Source organism: Hippocampus zosterae, chromosome 1 (assembly GCF_025434085.1).
Source record: "Hippocampus zosterae strain Florida chromosome 1, ASM2543408v3, whole genome shotgun sequence".
NCBI classification, from domain to species: domain Eukaryota; kingdom Metazoa; phylum Chordata; class Actinopteri; order Syngnathiformes; family Syngnathidae; genus Hippocampus; species Hippocampus zosterae.
In genome coordinates, this window is record NC_067451.1 from 29,876,806 (window position 1) to 29,899,014 (window position 22,209).

The window sequence follows — 22,209 nt, forward strand, 5'->3', positions numbered from 1 at the left end:
TGAAAACGGGCAACTTCATTTGGCGTGCGTGCACGTGCGTGGGGTGGACCGTGCTCCCGGCCACCTCATTTACAGTTCAGGTCGTCATGTGTGATGTCAGCTTGTAAGAGCTTGATAAGCCGTCACTGTGCGTACGTGTGGCGCTGATAAGAGCCACTTAAGTGTGACTCAACTGCTTTTTTTTATTCACCAGACATATTTCATTCTCAGGTGGCCTCCTACATATTCAACGCGCTGCTGCCTCCACAAAATGACAGCTTTGCTGCATATGCGCCTGCTATGTAAGATGAATCATCACTCAGCTTGTCAAACAACAACGCAAGCTCATTATAGATGCATTTCTCTTTTTTTTTCTTGTTATAAATTATTTTCCTCTCCTCAAAACTCTACACACAACAGCTCATCATGACAAAGTGAAAAATCTGTAGAATATTGTGCAGACGACCGGTTCAGTGTCCCCGTCTACTGCCCGAAACGGCTGGGATGGGCTCCAGACCCCCCCAACCCCCACCCCGCGGATCAGAAGATGGATGGATAATAAATGAATCCCTCCCACCTTTGATGGGTTCTATAACCGGTTCAACCTAATTGAAATACAAAGTGTAATTGAAAAAGCATACGAGAACAGCCTCAAATAAAGCACGGCTCTTCTAGTGGGCTTTTCCTGCCCAATTTCCCCCTTTTTTTTTGTAAACATGTCTGAAGGTTTTGTACAAACACTGACTGTTTTTGAACCATTGAAAATTCCCGTCACTTTAACTAAGCCTCCAGTTGTAGCTGAAGGGGATAGAAAAGCATAATTTTGTGCAGTGTTGTGTCTGCATTAGATTTGGGACCAAAAAGTTCAACCTTGATTACATAGACTAGAACAGGGGTGCCCATTAGGTAGATCCTGATCTACCGGTAGATCTAAGACAGGTCCCAAGTAGATCTGAGGAGTGTCGAGAAGAAAAAAAACAAACAACCATTTGTGTGTCTTTGTACATGTTAGTAATATATTTTTTGTGTTAATATACACTGCACACTAATCAGTCTGATTTTCACTAAAAAAAGATTTAAAAATAAAGCAGGTAAATCTTAAATTTGTGTGTGTGTGTGTGTGTGTGTGTGTGTGTGTGTGTGTGTGTGTGTGTGTGTGTGTGTGTGTGTGTGTGTGTGTGTGTGTGTGTGTGTGTGTGTGTGTGTGTGTGTGTGCGTGTGTGTGTGCGTGCGTGTGTGCGTGTGTGTGTGTGTGTGTGTGTGTGTGTGTGTGTGTATGCGCGCGCGCGCGCGCGCCGGTAAAGGTAGATCCCGTGAGGTTAGTTGATCGAAAAGTAGATCTTCGATCCAAAAAGTTTGGGCACCCCTGGACTAGAAAGTATTGGGGAGATTTCAAGTGTGATTTTACAAAATCTTGGTGGGCTTGCATGATTTTGCTAGGAAAAAAAAAGCTTCCATCTTGCCATTCTACCCAATAGTCCAAATGTATGACAAAGACAGCAGATTGTTGTCAAATGTATGAAGCAGCTAGAACCTGTTCAGGTTGGCCTCAATTCTGAAAGAAAAATGTCAAGTTTTTGGTTCATGTCATTGTTGTGCCATATTTTTCTCCACTCGGTGGTTAGGTCTTTGTGTTCAATGGTGCATGTAATCTAGTGAACATTATTTTCGATTCTTCTCCCGACTGATACCTTCGAATGAGCTGTGGAATATCTTTGCCCACCATGGCTAGTGCTGTAAGATGTCACAACGAAAAAATCGGGAAAGGAATACTCGAACATCTGAATTTTATTTGAAGTTGTTGGATTTGGGGTCTATGTGCCCTGACTGGCTGGTAACCAATCGAGGGTGCTCCGTCCCCTCCCACCAAATCAGATGAGTGCAGCTATGGCTCACCCATGAGTCAAAATTCAGCGGATAGATGTGCAATGGTGATTTGAAAACAGAGAGAAGGGAGGAGATAAAAATCTTTATATCTTCCCATAAAAGGTAACAGTTGTACAAATAAATCACTTTGAATACAAAAGCTAAAACATATCTAGTAAATGTGTTGAGAAAATACTTTGATTTTGTTTTGTAGTCATAATGCTGCCACCCAGTGGCTGCTGTGCTGTTAAGCACATGAATTGAAGTCCATCGTCAACCCAGGTTAAAGTTCACCATGTATTTATATATTATTTACACTGACATGCTACAATGTAACACTTTGAGCTGTCCACTCTTTTTAAACCCCTTTAATTTGCCTGGGCATACATGTGTGTCTAGGTCACACATTGGAGGAGGCCAAGCAGGGCGCATTTGGCGAGAAGAAGTCACTGGCGCAGAAGCCCTCCTCAGACAAGTGTCCATACTCGTTGTTGTAAAAGGTCTGACCCGACAGCTGATTGAAGAAATTTGCATGTGTGGAGCTGGTTGAGCCAAAGTTGCGACCAAAACAACCATGCGAAGCCGTTAGAGGCTCCGTGCTGCTGCTGCTGCTCATGCGTCTGCAGGCGAAACACCAAAATGGGCAATACGTAAGCAAAAACATGTCAGAGTTGTCTTGCTATCTACATTTTATGATTATTACAGTGTATCATACAACAACACCGAGGGAGTGTTCCATTAACTAGCCATGCATGTTTTTGGAATGTGGGAGGAAACCCGAGTACCCGGAGAAAAGCCATGCAGGCACGGGGAGAACATGCAAACTCCACGCAGGAACGCTGGAGCTGGAATCGAACCCACAACCTCTACGCTGTGAGGCCGACGTGCTAACCAGTCGACCACCGGGCCGCACTGTAAAAAGTCTTAATTTAAAATAGGTATTTTTGAACTTGTGTGCTAACTGGTGCTCAAGTACCATGTGCTCCATTATGAAACCATGGCGTACCATGCCATTCAACAATCGCTTGCAAACAAACTATAACTACAAACTACCGGTATATTTATTCAGAGCACATTGCACAAAGGTTTGATTTAAAGCAGATATCCTTTTGACCTGGTTTGAAATAATTTCATTTTGGGGTTCTCATGTCAAACTCGTGAACCATACTTTCTGAGAACCACCCATATGTGTATATTTTATATATTCTACATAAATTCAATGCTTAAGAAGTGTAATCCACGTGTTTAGCGTAAGCGTAAGCCTGACCTATGAAACATTTATGCATAATCAATATGATACAGTACAAATTACAGATTCATTCTTGCTTGTGTTTGTTAAAAAATACGGGAAGAGTAGCTTGAAAAACCCCGAATTGCATATTAAATCAGAATCGCAATGCCGGGGGGGCACTTTCCAACAATAGCTGTTGTTTAATTCACCTTTTTGCGAGAGCCCCCTTGTGCCTGTGTTCAAGTCTCTCTAACTCCTCCGAGGCTAAAACCATCCCGCTATCCGTCTGGTTATCCTGCAGAGATAACGTGACATGATATCTTGTGATCCGCTAAGCTCAGAAAAAGCACAACAGTCACGCTCCTAAAATCAACTTTCTTTCTCAGTTGGATGATTCACTCTTGATCCTGTCTACATATGCTTTGATTGAAAATGGCAGATGAAAAATAGATATTTTATAAATATTTCTAAATAAAACCCCAATGTAATGTTGCACAATATTCGGTAAATGACACTCATTTCAAAGTTATTTGCTGTACATTCCAAGATGACAAAGATTTATGGTTTCGTCTGCCTTCGAGATGGGTTTGAATCCCTTCTGCGCAGCGGTCTGATACAACTCCAAATCACTGTGCGTTTCTGTGGAGCAATAACGCCTTAAAATGTGAAGAACTTTGAAGGAGAACCCAGCCCATACGCTGTATATATTGCTAATAATAGTCTGTCACTTCTCACCTGAGTGCTCTTCTGAGGGTAAATCTCCAAAGGAAGCTCTTCAAAGGTCTTCACTCTCGGCTGGCACGCCTTTGAGGGCCCCGCAAGCGTGCAGCCACCAAAGGGCACAAAGTTATAATACCTGCTTGAAAGCCGAGCGAGAGGTCAGCACATCAAATACGTGACAGCGCATCGCAATGAGACTTCATCGAATTCAGACTCAAAATAGACCTCCGGTGACCTATTCCGCTCAGAGAACACGTCATCAACAGCTAAATGATCTCAATTCTGTCCCCAAGGGCTTCTAAGTTTAATGACCAACAGTCAGGTCATTCCATTGAAAAAAAAAGAAAATAATAGAGAAATGAAAGATTTTATAGGCCAAAAAAAAAAAAGCTCAAGGGAAGTTGACCTGTTAACAAAAATGGCGTCCAACTCTTTGTCGTCATAGGTTATTGTTTCCCGTACTGTAAACAATTACACCTGCATTTGATTCTTAGAGCATACTGTATGTATTGTTAACGCATTGAATTTGAAATCAAAAGTCATGAAAAATTGTTGCAAATAAATACGGAATTATAAAACTGTTATTCCATGAACGTTCCGAAAGGTGTCAATCTGTCAGTCAAGCCTCCATCGGTCAGTGAGCCGCTTTCCCATACTTAAGGCTTTGTGGATGACACACTCGTTGGCAGATTCTTTTCAGTCACTCCTGCAAATGCTACACCACTTAACCCGTGGACCCCCTGTGCCTTAGCGGGTTTGTTTGCCTGTCCCCGTGGCTGCTGCGACAACCTGCTGTCTGTAAATTGTCAGTTAGGACAACAACAAAGTCTGAGCATCCCTGACTGGATGACCGAACAGTACTTGACTTTGGCCCAAGACAAATTTCCAATCTTTCAGGTCCCACCATTTCAACTGTCAAGTTAAGACTTCTATATCCAGGCTTTGAAGTGACCTATCACAGTTGATATTACATTAAAAGTGAAGTTCTTTCCGACTATTCCCGTACTTTGGTGTACTAGTGTGGATGGATTTTTATTTGCCCGTGGTAGTGTTTCCCAACTTTTATGAGCCAAGGCACATCTTTTACAAATCAAACACAGGATGATGAGCTCATCTCAATTGACTCACACATTTGACTTACTCTGTGTGAAATCTGGGCTCGTACAGTTGAAGACAAAGCAATTATTTCCGTTGTATGCATAGCAATAGGATACAAAGCTTAACTGGACCTGGTCTGCCATGTCGTGGAAAATCATTTTGCATGTCGCCGGCATACGAAGATGAATAATGTCACATTATTCGCGGTGGATGAATTGTATGAAAGTGAACCTGCGGATCTCTCATGGCGCAGCACTGAAATCACAGGTCTATGGGGCAGTTTTTGTTTATCACTACAAGCTCTTGCTGTATCTGAGACACAGCGATCTAAAGGTATTCTCCGACGATTATTACTACATGAAGTACCATGTAAGAGCAAGCAAGAAATGGACGTGCACAAGTACCTCGTCGGCAGCGCGCTGCCGGCTAGCCTCAATTCCTCTTCAGATGGAGGCCGTGATGAAGCTTGAGAAAAGCCGTCATCTTCGGAGCTCTGCGAGTGGTTCAGAGGGATGTAGTCCTTCCCATCCTGGGAGCAAAATTGATATGAGGAACATCAGGGAGCACTCTCGCTGGATTTGTTACTTCAACAGGTTTATCTCACAGCCAGACTGTTGTCCTGCAGCAGGTCTCCCAGGATTTGGACCAGGGCGGGGAATTGGGGCCTCTCTTTGGGCTCTCCGTGCCAGCACGCCAACATGATGCCGTATCTACCGGCAGAGGGCAGCAAAGTCATACAAAGAATGCTCAACGCCCAACTATCCATCCATCCGTTCTCTGCACTGTTTATCCGCTAATGAAATACAGTACAGGTATTCTCTTTAGGGTTGTCAGTTATTGATATCATTTCGATGGAAACCCAAGTGTTGGAAAGCAAAGAATTTTTGCTTAGTTGCGTGGTGGACTACCGTGCTGCATCACAAGGTGATACTCCAACTACTTTGATGATAGAAACAGCATAAAGGTGGGGACGCTGAAAAAAGAGTGCTTAATTTCTTCATGTACGTCAGTTGCACATGATTGAAATGTGATGTCACTGTCTATTTGGAAATTAGCAATATCTTAATTTAACACTCTTCACTCAAGTGCAAATGATGATCGATTAACAACTATTTTTAGTTTGTTTTTTGTTCCTAGTGGAGGTATACTGTAAGTGACGGTAAGTCGATCAACATTTGTGATCAAAAGCCACATTTGACTTTAAAAATAAAAAGAGGGGCCAGGTCATTCATAGAAAGGGTTAAAAAAAAAAGGTTCATTAAAAAAAATACGTTTCTTTTAAGAAGAGCAATTATTTTGTAAAATGTTGGCATCCGTAATTAACCCGTCCGATCGGGTTGAACATTGGATTTGGGTAGGCTAAAGAGCCAAAGTCGGTCGCGGTCATGCTTTTTCCACCATGAACAAGGATCTTACATTTCAGGGGAGGCTGTTTCTGGCGCTCTCATTCTGACGCCATCTTTTAATCGTTTGCAAAACTCCTCATCAATTTGTACTCCCGGATATGGAGAGGCTCCTGGAAGAGCGAGCGAGATAAAACAAAGAAAGTGGTGCATGAAAAATTAGGCATGACGATTTCATCTACTTCTCGAAATCCAACATAATTCCCCAATTGCTCTGTGCAGACAGAGAGATTTACATTTCAATGGCGACCCCACACTGCCAGAAAAGACTGTGTTTGAACTCCCCTTTCTTTTCAAGTATGTGCCGTTATAAAATGCTTTTGTACCAAGTGAAAAGATTTCCCAGAGAAGCACTCCAAAGGACCACACGTCGCTCTGGCTGGTGTACACTTTGTCGAAGATACTCTCTGGAGCCATCCACTTGAGAGGCAGTCGGGCCTGTGAGGATGTCAGAGAACCAAAGAACTATTCCAGCTGACGCATAAAAGCAGAAAACGCACCTGTACAAGAGTGAATTGCAATGTTGTTGACTCTGAAAACAAAGACATAAGCCGACATGTCGTACGTTGCCTTTTCTGACGTAGTCGGGGTCTTTGTATATGTCGCGGGCGAGCCCGAAGTCACAGATCTTCACCACGTTGCTTTCTGACAGCAGAATGTTGCGGGCCGCCAGGTCTCTGTGAATACACTGTAGACGCACGCACGCACACGCACACGCACGCGTGCATCAAAATGTTGTTGCTACACGCATGCGTGTACGACATTGTTTCTGACACGGGAATTTAATCATCTGTTAGTTTGACTTTGTTTGCGTGCACGGTGATATGTGGGACTGGACTTTGTCTGGCAGCCCCCACAGCTGCTTTGCTTAGCATATTAAAAAGCCACTGCGACCTACATAGTCAGTGCCATACAGTACAATTGTTTGATGTGTAAAACTCCTCCGTATGATGTATTCAGTGTGCGCAATTAGAATAGGATGCATGTGATACTTTTGAAGTCAGACTTTCAGCAAAAATATCTGAAGGGGTTCAACGAAACAGCGAGCTGTCTTTTTAATGATTTGCTCTCGTCTCACATAAGACCAAATCAACTGGGATGAAAACAACCAGAACTAACAAAAGTCCAAAATCGTTGCTGTCGAAACTTGGTTCATTAAACAAACTTGATGGCGATTGTCTTTCCCCCGACACTGTTTCGCATCATTGATGTCAAGTTCTAGGCACATGGGCCAGAGTCAATTCCAAGTCATTTTATGTGGCCACCAACAGTTCACTGAATTCAAATCGACAAAGCAACGTAGAAGAATGCAATTTTCAAATCGCAACGGCTGCAATTTGGATCGCTAAATATATAAGCGCCAGTTCAACTGGTCACTCTGCCTTATTTTTTCCCCCCAAAAAACATGTATATTCGATTTTATATAGTGCCTAAAATAAATTCAGGGCTTAAGGACTGCAGTCCACGTTTACAGATCATTGTTTTCTGAAACATGAAAAGCTAAAGTGCTCTTTATGTTATTAATTCTGTGTTCTAATTTTTATTTTATGTACAGCGCTTTGTATGCAACTGTGGTTGTTCTGTAAATAAAGTTGAGAATATGACCAAACTACCATCCATCAATGTAATATCAGAGTGTCAGTCTGCCTTTACAGCAGCTCCTATCACCGTGTGCTGTATATAATTTTTGTTGCTTTCCTGTTGTATGTGTTAGTTGCTGCATGTACAGCGCTTTGTATGCAGCGATGGCTTTTTCAAAGTGCTCTATAAATACAATTGAGTTGAATTGAGTTTGTCTTCGACTTTTTCTCTTTCATAATTTTTGCTGCTGTAAATTGGGAATCTATCCATTGTGAGACAAATACAGCTTATCTTATCTAATCTTAATTTTATCTCATCTCATCTCATCTCATCTCATTTTATCTTATTTTATCTTATAATGCAGTAATGTCTGACACAACTGACTAAGACCACATGGGATCCGTATTTGGGCTCCTTCTTACCATTGAGATCGACTGCATTTGTCTTTAAATGGCTTTCTTTTGCTCAAAAGAATAACCATTTACGAATGCCTGCTGTCGTTCTTTAACTTGGTAATAATCTGGGCGACAATCCACTTCCCGCAAAAGCAACCCCGAGAGACAAATCACCACTGCTCACAGACTAATTGCTACAGTGCTGATAATGGACCTTTCTAGATGCCAGGAACTCCATCCCACGGGCCACTTGGAAACTGAAGCAAATTAGATCTTCTATCGTCAAAGGCGTTTTCCACAAATCCTCCACTGTGGGGAAAGGGAAAGGAAAAACAAAGATGAAAGCCACATTATGACCGGTTAGCACGTCGGCCTCACATGTTCCTTTTCCACTGCGCTTGTGCTCATCCTCGTTCCAGGCCAGTGCCCAGATTAACACCACTTATTTCTTTTGGCTTGAGCCCTGCTTGAAAATGTTGGCCCCAATTATTTGTTGGGCCAAGTCTCTGACGCCGAGCGAGCAGCAAGTTTTTTGGGTGGAAAAGGAGTAACAGCACAGAGGTGCAGGGTTCAATTCCGGCTCCGGTCTTCCTGTTTGCAGTTTGGATGTTCTCCCTGTGGCTGCATGGGTTTTCGCCGGGTACTTCGGTTTCCTCCCACATTCCAAAAACATGCGTGGCAGGCTAATGGAACAACCTAAATTTTCCCTAGGTGTGAGTGTGAGTGTAAATAGTTGTTCGTCGATGTGTGCCTTGCGACTGGCTGGCACCCAGTTCAGGGTCTACCCCGCCTACTGCCCGAAGAGGGCTGGGATAGGCTTCAGCACGCCCCCGCGACCCTTGTGAGGATAAGCGGATCAGAAAATGGATGGATGGATGGATGGATGGAAAGCCCCATTCGTGTGCACACGCAATGCGCTCTTTTTTCGCGAATGGGACTCACATTTCTCCACAGCAGGTTTCTGACTGTTCGTGCTGGATGATGGCGTCTGAAGGCCGACGAGCGGGGGGAAGGGTGGCAAGGGGGGACGGTGGTGGGTTCTTTGGTCCGTTTGACCGGCTTCAATCATCCGTCTAACCTGGCTCTGAGTTTTGGGAGAGCGATCCTACATGGAGTCATGAGCGAAAGCTTTATTTCACCAGTTGGAATCACACCCGAGTGCCTCCTTATAATTGACGGCGGGGTTTGATACCCTATAGGGGAGGAAAAACTCTCTCTTTGCTCGCAGGAAGTTGGACAGATTCCCATACTTGCAGTATTCCACAATCACCATCAGTGGGCCTGTTCAGACAAACACAAATGAGACCCAGTCGTCTTTCGAAAATGCAGTGCAAGTTTTAGTCTTGCTTTCCAAACCAGTAAAAAATACATCTAACACCCAATTTGACACCATATCGGGATTAGCCCAAGATCTTTGCTGTGCTCCCCTGCTATGGTTATATAATATCCTTGACAAGACTTGTTTGCGCTTTAAGCATAAATGGCACTGGAGAGAAACAACAGGAATGCACTTAACCAAAAAAGGAAGTTTTGCTGTGAGCTAACCAAGGTACAACTAACAGTAAAGGGTTTCCGCAAGGACAAAACATCTGTTTCAACAAAGAGGAAAAGCACAGGGCGCATTCAGTGCATTCATGCACTTCAAACTGACCATTTGGTTTGGTGCAGGCTCCTAACAGGTTCACGACATTCAGATGGTTGCCGATGTGAATGAGGATCTTGAGCTCAGACATTAAAGCCTTGTGCTCGCTGGCCGTGGCGCCGTCTGAAAGAACAGAATGGAAGGTAAACATCCCCGCATCTGAAATCGAATGTAGGCTTTCAGAAGCAAAGTGTGCTCAATCCTCCAACGTGTCAACGTGTTTGACGCAACTGGGTCCACCACACTTCAACGCCTTTCACAAGCAGCACGCGTCACATGACATAATCAAGACACGCACTGTCCTGGTATTTTGTTGAAACAAAGTTCCATTAAACTTTACTCCTGCTCATCAAGCAGCAAATGCTAAGCAATGCAATCATTTCACTTGTTTATCGAGTGTCTTCGGTTGGTGGAAAATCCTTTTGGAAAAAAAAAAGTAATTCCCTGAAAAGAAACAATCAGAGTTCCTCTGCGTTATACCATTAGGAAAACTTTGTTTCCTACATATGAAGACTAAAAGTACATAAAGCCCAACTTTGATTCCTAATAAAGTGGACTACGGTTTTCTTTTGTGAGGCTTCTGTTTAAGTGAGAATTAGTAGGTTTTGTTTTCTTTTTAAACGTTTTCAGTGTAGCCCCGTTGAAGCTGTTTGTATTGTTTTTTTATTTATTTATTTATTTATTTACTTACTTACTTACTTACTTACTTACTTACTTACTTACTTACTTACTTACTTACTTACTTACTTACTTACTTACTTACTTACTTACTTACTTACTTACTTACTTACTTACTTACTTACTTACTTACTTACTTACTTACTTACTTACTTACTTACTTACCGTTTCATTTTCATATGCCCATTGCCCAGCCCCATATTTGGTACACTTTATTGTCCCGCAGTCAGGTCTGGCTTCACGTTACTTTGTGGAATGATGTTGCATTGGCCGGAAACCTTTGGTTTACTTGTGTTTGCTTGTTTTGAATTGCATAGCACCTCCTTCCTCCTTTCAATAGGCAGAATGTTGTCAAATCCCCGACAGCACTTGCCGTTATTAGTTTTACTGATCACAACTGACTGAGGCATATTACATCCAAGACTGATGTATCCCTGCCATCCTACTCTTCTTGAAGGCCAGCCGTCAGGTCATTGACATTCTCTAGAGAGTTTCAAGCCTAAACATGGCGACTCAGTTGATGTCACAGGTTTTCAATAGGAGAAAGGACAGGCCATTCCATCGGATGCCATTCCAGTCTGCAACAGCAGTTCCCTGATGATGCGGCCTCGATGAGTTGTAGCGTCGTAGTCCGTGGAGATGAAATTAGGCCCGTGTTGTTCATGTAGGGGTACAATCACTGGATAAATCATGTTCTTCAGGTAGTATGGGCTCGTCACTGTACCATTCACAAAGTGTAGGGCAGTTCTGTACCGACTGGAAACAAGTGCCTACTCTGTAAAATCGCCACCACCAAAAGCTCGATTGGTGACAACAGTGGCTGATGCACGGCGCTCTTCTTGACGTCTCCCACATCGTTGGCGGTCATTTCCGCTCGATGTGAATCGACTTTGAGCAGAGAACAGCTCTGAGGCCCACTGGTCCCTCATTCTGATCTATTTCCACATCTTGCCGTATCTGGCAAGATACCGTTGATCTATTGCGAGGTGTCGTCTTGGTCTCATCATGCCAAAATGTGAACAGCATGATGAGGACGGCTGTTTAAAAACCGTCTCTCATTGAACCATACCAGACATTTATTGGTTGGTTCAAGTATCAAACATCTGTTGTGAATTTTGCTGCTAAGCTCCTCGCTGGAGAACAGCAACTTGTGCAAAACGTACCGAAACATTTGGATACGTGCATTCAAAAGCTTAGTGAAGGTCACATTCAGTTCACCTCTAAAGGTTTGAATGCATTTTAGGCTCGTCCTTAAATTTCACCCAAAAGCCCAATATGTATCCATCCATTTACGTGAATATAGTCTGGCACACCAAACTCTTCGCTGGGAACATCCAATTGTCGAATACATCAGAAAGTTTAAGAAAAAACATTTAGGGCTGGCCTAACCCAACCTAGATGAAGTGCTATGGCCCTTTTTTCCCGCTCTATGCAAAAACTGAGAATGTAGTGATGCAGATGAAACAATGAATCTGACCTTTCAGCATCTTGACAGCCACAGTGTCCAGACGTACGCTCTTGCTGATTCCGTAGATTGAGGCCTCAATTACCTTGCCGAAGGCACCGTGGCCTAAAACCTTTCCTATGTCGAGGGACACCAAACAGACACAATATTTAGAGCCGTTGATATTTACTGGAGCAATCTCAGCACCTTGAAAATGGCTTGGCAATGAAGGAGTTACAAAATGTAAATGCATCTGGCAGAGAAGCCAGAAAAATTACAACAGCGCTTGGAAAACAGAACGCTCCAATGAGTTGCAGCCACGGAGCAGATGCGTTTTTCCTCCGAGGTGTTTTTAAGACCCGTGCAGGGAACGAGTGCAATATTAAACATTCACACTTTTCTTGGCAGTCGGCAACCTAAAATTGCCCATTAAGAATTCACAGAAATGGAAAACCAATTTGGTTTCGTCCATGTAGTCTCGCCTTGGTTTTCCCTCATGCGCCGTTGCCACCCGTTAATGTCATCATCCCAACATACATCTGCGTTCATCCCACTCACCCAGTCGGAGTTGGTCCCGGGGGATTTCCCACTGGGAGGAGTCATAGGGCAGATATTCACACTGTTCATCCAAAGGCACCTCCAAAGGGTCCATAATGATTGACAGATAGCCGGTTTTAATGTCTGCTGGGTTAATCTGAGGAAAAGATATGATGTATTTGCAGTGAGCTGGAAATGAAAAATGCAACGAGAGTCATTCTGGCATGACCGAGTATTCCCATGGATGACGCCATCCCGCTGCCGAGCAGCTGTGAGGTGATGTCATTTGTGACAAAGTGAGCAAAAAGTAAATAAAAGGCAATTTGGGAGTCTTCATGCTTCTCCTTGCTCTGAGGGTTAATAGCTACAAATAGTGTAATTGGACTCCAAGGAGACATTGGAAGCCACCGGAGTAAACGACAGCGATCAAAGAGGAGGCGTTTTTATGGGTGAGTCAGAGGTTTATAACGGTCAGCCTCATTCTGTCCCACAAAAACAGAATGACAGAAACACAACGGCGGAAAGCAGGGGCGTCTGACCCGTTTCACATTGCAGAATATGAGGATGAGCAAGACCCAGAAGAACACAGCAATCGCTCCGGTTCCGATGAGTATGATGATCTCCACATTGGCTTTATCACTGGAACCTAAGCAGAAAGAGAGGAAAGACATCTCAGGACGGGAACATTTGAAATCTGTAAAGCAGGGATGGGCAACTGGTGGCCTGTGACAACAATCTGACAGTGGCCACCTTGATCGCTCCTCCCACTCCTCCCCCAATTAAAAGTAAAATTAAAAAAAATTGGGGGCTGGGGGGGCTATGCATGCCAAATGAAGTCTCTTAATCGTACTGTTTTCTGGTTTGGAGTGCATGCATACACACTGCTACAAATGTATGGATGTGATCAAATGCCGATTAATCATACATACCTGGATGTCGCATGTAAGATAAGAAGTAGGCTTGGGCATTCCGTTGAAAGTGCTGCCAAATAGATGGAGGAAGTGTGTACATTGTGGAAGCATATGAAGACAGACATCAATAAATGACTGTCAATCATACCTTCTGGTTTCAAGTCTCCAAATAAGTTGAATACAGTTACTGTATGTGTGCAGCCAAACCGACAAAAGGAGGACATGTTTTCACATGTACAAAATATGGACGTCAAGCAGTGATTTGTAATAGCATATACTGGTTTGATGCTTTGGGTTTAGCCAGCATTGGGATCTTCAGAGGCAACGCCTTCAAAGCCCCGTGTCATTCTTTATTAAATAGAGCAATCCAGACTTCTTTCTTGCTTGCGTCACGTGTTTCTCAATGGAATGCCAGTGTCAAATCATCTAAAAGGGATTAGAAGTTTTTTTTTCCTGTCTGAGGAGGTTTAACATATCCGGTGTTATGTTGAATGAAAGGCGGCCCGGTAGTCCAGTGGTTAGCACGTGGGCTTCACAGTGCAGAGGTACCGGGTTCGATTCCAGCTCCGGCCTCCCTGTGTGGAGTTTGCATGTTCTCCCCGGGCCTGCGTGGGTTTTCTCCGGGTGCTCCGGTTTCCTCCCACATTCCAAAAATATGCATGGCAGGCTGATTGAACACTAAATTGTCCCTAGGTTTGAGTGTGAGTGCGAATGGTTGTTCGTTTCTGTGTGCCCTGCGATTGGCTGGCAACCGATTCAGGGTGTCCCCCGCCTACTGCCCGGAGACAGCTGGGATAGGCTCCAGCACCCCCCGCGACCCTAGTGAGGATTAAGCGGTTCGGAAAATGGATGAATGTTGAATGAAGGCCCATGTGTGCTGCTGTGCTGGAATAATTCATTATACCGAGGATAGGCATGCCCATGAAGAATGCACCCTCCAGGATAGAAAAGAAAAACATTTTGCATCCGTGACCTGCATTTGAAGGAGCCTTTGTATGCTTTTACAGTACAATACTAATGGCCGTCAAATGCAAAAGGATGAAGAAAAAAAATGATGACCCCCACCAAAGCAGTACCAGTCCAAACTCACAATAAGCCACAGATGTTATATGACTTATGATGGCGGTATTTTGACCCAGGAACAGACTGAATTCTATTTCCAATATTTTTATTAGCGGACAATTTTTAAATAAACGGAACATTACGTGAACGGACTGTGTTCAACTGTTGGGTTTAGACATTACCTTATTATGATATGACACGGCGTTGACTCTAGAGGGTGCCACTTCAATACAGTCAATTGATAATCTGCATTCTATTAACACCCTACCATTAACTCTTTAAGGTGTACCAGTGAGCAAATCATCAATGCGATCAATTACCCATCAAGCAGTCTACTGCACACCTATTGAATTATTCATCTCGGCCACACAATTACTTCAGCAGTCAGTAACTTTGACTTTATTGCCGTGGTGTGAACAGGCCTCCAGCGGTGAAGTGTGAGAGGTGACTGATTAAAATTTCGAGCTGTGCATATGCTGTGCGTCAGCAGTGAGGAGGTTTCCGTATTGCGGTTGTGTATTTGTGTGTCTCACCAATGACGCGGATGGAAGCTGTTGAGTGCACACAGCCCCGCTGGTTGCAGGCAGTGCAGGTGTAAAGGCCAGCGTCCTCCTCCCGAACTCGCTGGATGCTGAGAGTACGGTTTGAGTCCTGCAGTTGGATCCCTGCAAAGTGTCAAGTAATCAGGGGCACCTTTTCAGTGCATTGGCCAGGGTAACACGATTCTGCATTAGCTACTTTCGCAAACACTACCAAACACGCGAAATTGGGCCGTCTCATCCATAGTCAGATTCTCAGGAAATAAGATACACACAGAACCTAGCCCAACACACTCATAACAAAAGCAAAAACAATTTTAGGTGGCTAGCAATTGAAGGCTCATTTATTTAAACGATATCGAAGAAGCACAAGAACACAATAATCTCTTAATTCTTCACAATTCCAAAATTTAGCTTTTGTCTTAAAGATTTGCTCCTGCTTGCATTTTGAGTGTTGGGTATGACAGGTACAGTGATTCTTAACCTTTTAAGAGGTACAAACCCAACCAGTTAAGATGCACATTCACTGAACCCTTCATGAGTGAAAAATAAATATACCGGTATATATTTTTTACAAATTCAGGATATAAAAAAAATGCATATATTAAAAACAGAAAAAAGTCAATAAAATTTCCAGAGATAAGTATACTTTTTATTTTTTTAATTGTACGACGTACTATCACGACAGTCACACATTGACTACTAAGCGAACTAAATTTCCCACAGCACTGATTGGACAAGCAATGTCATGTGATCAACTACAGCCAGTGATGGCCAAGCAGGCGTGTCATAACTAATTAACATGTTGAGTCGCATGTGTCTTACCCTCCATGGCAGAGGCTCCGTCGAACCCCTGAGACTGATTAACCGAACCCCTGAGGTTTGATCGAACCCAGGTTAAGAACCTGGGTTGGTATAAATGTGCTCTCTATTGACTGTGGATGATATGATAAACAAAGACTTCTCGGTCACGTTGACTATGTGTTAAGGTGTGAATGTAATAACCCTGGTTAATGCTCACGACAAGAATCCTCTATTTCAATGTTGTGAAAGATTTTCATATTCTGTGTGCAGTTCAATAGTCTCAACATTTACTCAGGCAGGCTGGCTGCGGCAACCGTTGGCCACTAAGTACTGTAGCTCCGCCCCTGCATGTAATGGTGAGCACAACATCCTACCGTCCACTTGTGTGTTGAAACAATTCCCCGGAGTCACACATTATTTGCTCAATTATAGCCCTTCCTTCCATGGATTGTTGTGTTTGTGTGCCTATGCATTCAAGCATGGTACACATCTGTCTGAATTTGGTTTGTTTGAAATAATAATTCAGCTGTATGACTGCATGAGAGGATGGTGGGGGGACTGGATTACCAAAAAAAGCCCCACCTGTCAGGTAGACACCGTGAGTAAAAATGAACAATGTTGTATAACTTTTAGGCCTAAGTGGAAAGTTTGATCTTAGCAATGTCCCAAAATATACAAAGTCAAACAATGTGGGGGCACGAGAGTGTGTGCAGCTTGCCCAGGTGGGTGTTGAGCTGCTGTGTAAAAATATGCATTCCCTACAGTAGTGTTCCCTTAGATTTGCTGATTTATATATATACACAATGGTATATTTTTGTCATGGGTGACAAAAACATGGACAGTTCCATTGCCATTCAGGAGGGTTCTGGTGCAATAAATTGAACGGGTTCTTCTTGCACCATCCATCTTCAATGTTTCGCTGTAATTGTTTTTGAATTGATGGTGGCACCTCAAAATTCTAACACAATTTGTTCTGTAACACAGGTTGACTGACAAAGTGTTTCAATTCCACATGCTTTTCCCCCATAAATCCAAATTGTTTACTGTTCAGGCATTATTAAGTAATTTTTTAAAAGGCTATGCAAGTACAAAGACAAAGTAAGCATTTTATCATGAAACCATATGTCACCAAGGCTGTAATAGATTTGGATTTTTCATTAGTTGCTTTTTTTTTTGTTTCACACTTAAACTAACTTTTGTTTTTTTAAAATTCTGATTTAATCAATTTTAAGTGTTTGTTATTTTTTATGTTTAAAAAAAGTTTTTTTATTTTAGTTTTGATAAGTTTTAGTATTAGTTTTACAGTTTTCAATATAAACACCCTGCGACCATTGTGAGGATATGCGGGTATGAAAATGGATGGCGATATACATATACAGTATATATATACATATATACTGTATATATAAATACGTACAGTAGACCCACGCTATTCACACGACTCAGAGACTCGGTCAGCCCGTGAATAGCAAAAATCTACGTATAACTGACACTCAATGAAATGTATTTGGAGAACAAAGTTATTTTGAAACTCCAAAACAAATCCCGACCAACAACAATTAATTGGTGTTTTTCTAAAAGTTTTCTGGTGAAGTTCTAGTTGAGCGATTCCACTGCTTTTGGGATATGAACCGAAAGAAGTGGAACCGGTTTTCCGAAATGAAGGCGAATGCTGACATAAGGGTCATTAAAACAACAAAGCTCGAGCATCGTGGACAAAGCAGACATGTTCACACACACATTCACCTGACATTTGGTGGAGTGGCTGGTTGTCTTTGAACCAGGAGAGGTGCGGCAAGGGCCTTCCCTCCACGTCGCACTCCATGTGCAGGGATTCCGTCACATTCACTGTCTGGTTGGTGAGACTGCGTTTGTAACGAGGTGCCTCCAGCCCTGTAAAAGAAAGCACACGGATCAAAAACGATGAGTATATGTGTCATACCATGTGTGAAATGGTATCAGTCATGTAAAAACGGGATCAAAGTACAAAATACAGGGGAGGCAACTGGCGACCTGTGGGCCGCGACCACCCTGGACCACAGTGGGGGTCCTTGTTTGATTAAAAAATGACTTCCAAGAGGGGCTGCATGTTGATCGACCAGTTAGCACCTCCATCTCACAGTGCAAAGGTCGTGGGTTCGATCCCGGCTCCGGCCTTACTGTGTGCAGATTGCAAGTTCTTCCCGTGCCTGTGTGGGTTTTCTCCGAGTACTACGGTTTCCTCCCACATTCCAAAAACATACACGGCAGGTTGATGAAGCACACTAAATAGCCCCGAGGTGCAAGTGTGCGTGCCAAAGGTTGTTGGCTGGCAACCAGTTCGGGGTGCCCCGCGCCTACTGCCCAAAGACAGCTGGGATAGGCTCCAGCACCCGCCACGACCCTTGTGAGGATAAACGGATCTGAAAATTGATGGATGGATGGACTTCCATGAAAAATGGGAGTGTATGGGGAAACATATTGAACAAATGAAAGGAAAACAACAAAATCTGTGAATAAATCATAATAAATAAATAAATACAAATTGTGTAACCTTCCAGAATTTAAGCTGTCCTTCACTCATATATATATATATATACACACACACACATTATATATATATACATTATATATATATATATATATTTATATATATATCGTGAGCAACCGGATATTCGCAAATTTTTCAGTGTCACAGTCGTGTCAGTTTGTGTTTGTTATTCAGCCAAGTGTGCTCGCTAATGATATTGAGAATCTTTATGTGGAAGCAAGTTATGTACCGGTAGAATAATTTTAGAATCGAATACATGTTTACGTAACATGGGTTCAGGATTGTGAAAATGCTTGAAGCATGTTGTTGATGGTTTATGATCCTCTCTTTTAATTGCTTGGCTGCCAGTTTGTTGCATCTGTACCTAATTACGAAAAACTAATTATTCACACATACCTCCCTGTCCACATATAATGGCAGAGAGAGCAGAGGTGAAGAAAATCCCGGGAATTACATTTCATCTTGCAGGTGCCCGAGTTAGATAATACAGTAGTATGCAAAAGAGGCCCACATTGTGTTATTTCCTGCGGCACCTTAGCTCAACTTTCAGTGACGTCGATGTTACTTTCTTCATTATGCGAATGTGGACTTGCGTGGGCTGCTCGATGCATTAGTGTGCATTCGGAAGCCATGTCCACTGAGGGTTGAGTGTTTTCCGGGGCGCATTTCAGGACTATCTGGCTATTTCTATCTGGGTATATCGCGCAGAGATGGTTGAGTCTGCCGGCTCCATCTCTTTTGTCCCTCACCTTTGACAGACATATATCTGAACAGACAATGCCTCTCGCCGCTCCGCCTGCTCTGAGCCTCACACACATAGTGACCCTCATCTTGCAGCTGTATAGCGGGTAGGGTGAAATCCAGGACCCAGCTGTTGGACGCTTCCTGGAAGATAAGCTCTCCGTCAAGGGCGACGGCATAGAGGTGCACGCTTCTGCAGTCCAGCTCCTGGGGCTTGCCCTGCAGGGCGTGCGGGTCCAGGCGATACCATTGCAGCTGCTCATAGGTGTAATTGTCGGCACTGCAGCACAAAGACACCTTGTCTTGCTCCAGGGGATTCTCTGATGGATACACATTTACGCTGAATCCCTCAGGGATGGCTGTGTTTGACAAAGAATTAAAAAAATCTAATGAATGGGTGAATACAGTTAAAATTGACTTTTTGCTTCGATGCAAATAAATGGGATAATTGGTCCATTTATTGAATGATACATTTATCAAAATAAATAACACCTTAAATAACAACAACAACAACAACAACAATAATACTGATAATAATAATAATTCATTGACTGATGTCGTCGATGCCAATTTCTCAAAACATTCAACTTTTTTTTTTCCAAAAAGGGATCTAAGTGATCAAATGAAGTTTATATCCATCCTGTCTGAGTAATACTTTTCACCCGCTTCGGCCAACCACAGCATTGTGAATTACATAGAGCATGAAAGAAACTTTCCGTCACTGAGCCATTAGGAACATTGAACAATGTCAGAGTGACCGCAGCTGTACACCACTTCACGCCTTCAATACACCTAAAGCTGCCAATCAAAAGTGAGCATTCTTACACTTCAAAAGAATGTTTTTTTTCCCCTATCTTTTTTTTTTTTTTGAAGATATAAGACGGGGCTTTTTCAATTACAGGAAAGATGCTTTTGCAACAGTGTCCTACTGAATAATACATCTGTGTTGTTTGGCTGAAAAGGATTTTTCTATTGAATTTTTTAAAAGGCCGCCTTTCAAAGATATGTAAGCACAAACAAATGTGGTGTTACTTCAAGTGTCATGGGTGCAGAAATCAGAAATAGTGACAATTCAAACACGTACGAATAACACCACAGCGGACAGCATCTATCAGTTGCCGCGGTGGGGAATTTCAGGCCAGGAAAAGCTAGCTCGACACAGCCTACTCACTTGTTACGTAGAAGTAAATGAGCCGTTCGTCTTTGCCGACTTTATTCTCCGCAGAGCACTTGTACAGCAGAGACTGACTGGCGTTGCGAATCTGCAGCCGGCTGACTGTCTGCGGGTGAGAGAAGTTGGAGGAGAGATGAAGCCGGCTGTCAAGTGCTTTTCTTAAGCAGACAGTTGTGTTGGTTGTGTTTTGTCAGGTTTACACAAAGCCAACTTCAGTCAGCGATGACTGAACATGAGGTGTGTGAGCGTAAGTTCATTTTCATTTTTCATTCAGTTTCATTTTGTTTTCCTGCGGCGATTTCCTCTTCTGTGCAGAAGTGAGAACGTGCACATGTGGGTGTTTACGTGTAAGCCTTGCAGGAAGCCTGCAAAGGAAGGCCGTTCTAAATATTTCTACTGTGGAAATGGGTTTTGATTGACACATTTTGTTATGGAGCTCAGAAATTCAGGACGCTTGTACGAAAACATCAAAGTTCATGGATCAGACTACTTATGTAAATCATTGTCTGTCTCACATGATCACATTTTGTACCGTGACAAGCGTCACAAGTCAAAATTAGACAGCCTTGTTTAACCTTTTGTCGACCATCCACGAGTTCAACAGCTGTTTCGATAGCCTCCAATTCATTCACAGCCCCTTCCGAGTAAATGTCCTGCCAGTCCTGACAGTCTGGGATCGTGTCACCGCGGCCCTTCCTGTCTGGTCGGACCCTGGGGAGAAACACATTGACGGCATCTGCCCTCATTGACATTCAGAGCAGAGGGGAGACGGTGGGGGTAAATGAGAACCATATCAAACCAGACATACTTTCGGAATCTCACCATCACTTTCCACTCTGCCCACATGGAAAAAAGTTGCTTATCAGTGATGGAAATTCAATGTATGAATGGCATATTAAAGACCCTGTGGAGCCTTTTTTTTGTGATTTGTTTCTGAGATGTGTTGTTTAACTTCACCTTCGCAGTGGTCCAGATTTGTTGAGAAACTCATCGAATGATGCATGTAGTAGGCTGGGGCGTACGGAGCAATGTCATTTCATCAGTGGCTATTAGCCGCAATTGCAAGAGCACATTCAATTTAAACTGTGATACAAGCTGCAAACTGACTCATTTGACAAGTGTTGTCCCTTGAAGATAGAATAAGATTTGACAAAAATGTGAGGGATGTACATAATTTTGTGAGATACCGTCTATACCAGGGGTCCCCAACCTTTTTGAACGTGAGAACTACTTTTTTGGCACTTGATTAATGCGAAGGGCTACGAGTTTGATACCCACTTCTTGAATAACACATTTGATCAATTTGCCTTGAATAATATGTCATTCACTATGATTAATAATCATTCATTCATTCAACTTCCGTACCGCTTGATCCTCATGAGGGTCGCGGGGGATGCTGGAGCCTATCCCAACTGTCTCCGGGCAGTAGGCGGGGGACACCCTAAATCGGTTGCCAGCCAATCGCAGGGCACACAGAGACAAACAACCCTCCGCGCTCACACTCACACCTAGGGACAATTTAGAGCGTTCAATCAGCCTGCCATGCATGTTTTTGGAGTTGTGGGAGGAAGCCGGAGCACCCGGGGAAAACCCACGCAGGCCCGGGGAGAACATGCAAACTCCACACAGGGAGGCCGTAGCTGGAATCGAACCCGGTACCTCTGCACTGTGAAGCCGACGTGCTAACCACTGGACTACCGGGCCACCCGCCGGTCTCCCATCCAAGTACTAACCAGGCCCGACCCTGCTTAGCTTCCGAGATCGGACAAGATCGGGCCTTCTCATGGTAGTATGGACGTAAGCGATTAATAATCAATGATATTCATGTTTGGAAGCCGATAGCATCAACATGCAATGCTTTCTATATTTATATA

At 43.2% G+C, this 22,209-nt stretch overlaps 1 protein-coding gene across 2 annotated transcripts in view; it reads right to left on the reverse strand.

The window, feature by feature from the left end:
- Positions 1-1,082: 1,082 nt before the first annotated feature.
- Positions 1,083-22,209, reverse strand: part of flt4 (fms related receptor tyrosine kinase 4) — a 69,128-nt gene continuing 48,001 nt past the window's right edge. The window contains exons 11-30 of one of the 2 annotated variants that reach the window (XM_052073136.1): positions 20,911-21,046; positions 20,333-20,441; positions 19,170-19,520; positions 17,637-17,783; positions 15,081-15,212; positions 13,114-13,220; positions 12,596-12,731; positions 12,071-12,175; positions 9,925-10,038; positions 9,466-9,554; positions 9,216-9,378; positions 8,488-8,582; positions 6,863-6,985; positions 6,624-6,735; positions 6,311-6,410; positions 5,499-5,604; positions 5,299-5,423; positions 3,812-3,932; positions 3,286-3,371; positions 1,083-2,465 (exon numbers count right to left, since the gene is read on the reverse strand). In XM_052073136.1, the coding sequence (XP_051929096.1) occupies positions 2,246-2,465; positions 3,286-3,371; positions 3,812-3,932; positions 5,299-5,423; positions 5,499-5,604; positions 6,311-6,410; positions 6,624-6,735; positions 6,863-6,985; positions 8,488-8,582; positions 9,216-9,378; positions 9,466-9,554; positions 9,925-10,038; positions 12,071-12,175; positions 12,596-12,731; positions 13,114-13,220; positions 15,081-15,212; positions 17,637-17,783; positions 19,170-19,520; positions 20,333-20,441; positions 20,911-21,046 (2,677 nt within the window). In that variant the 3' untranslated portion in view covers positions 1,083-2,245. Of the gene's footprint in view, positions 2,466-3,285; positions 3,372-3,811; positions 3,936-5,298; positions 5,424-5,498; positions 5,605-6,310; positions 6,411-6,623; positions 6,736-6,862; positions 6,986-8,487; positions 8,583-9,215; positions 9,379-9,465; positions 9,555-9,924; positions 10,039-12,070; positions 12,176-12,595; positions 12,732-13,113; positions 13,221-15,080; positions 15,213-17,636; positions 17,784-19,169; positions 19,521-20,332; positions 20,442-20,910; positions 21,047-22,209 lie in introns of both variants that reach the window. The other variant, XM_052073127.1, reaches the window with a different exon arrangement.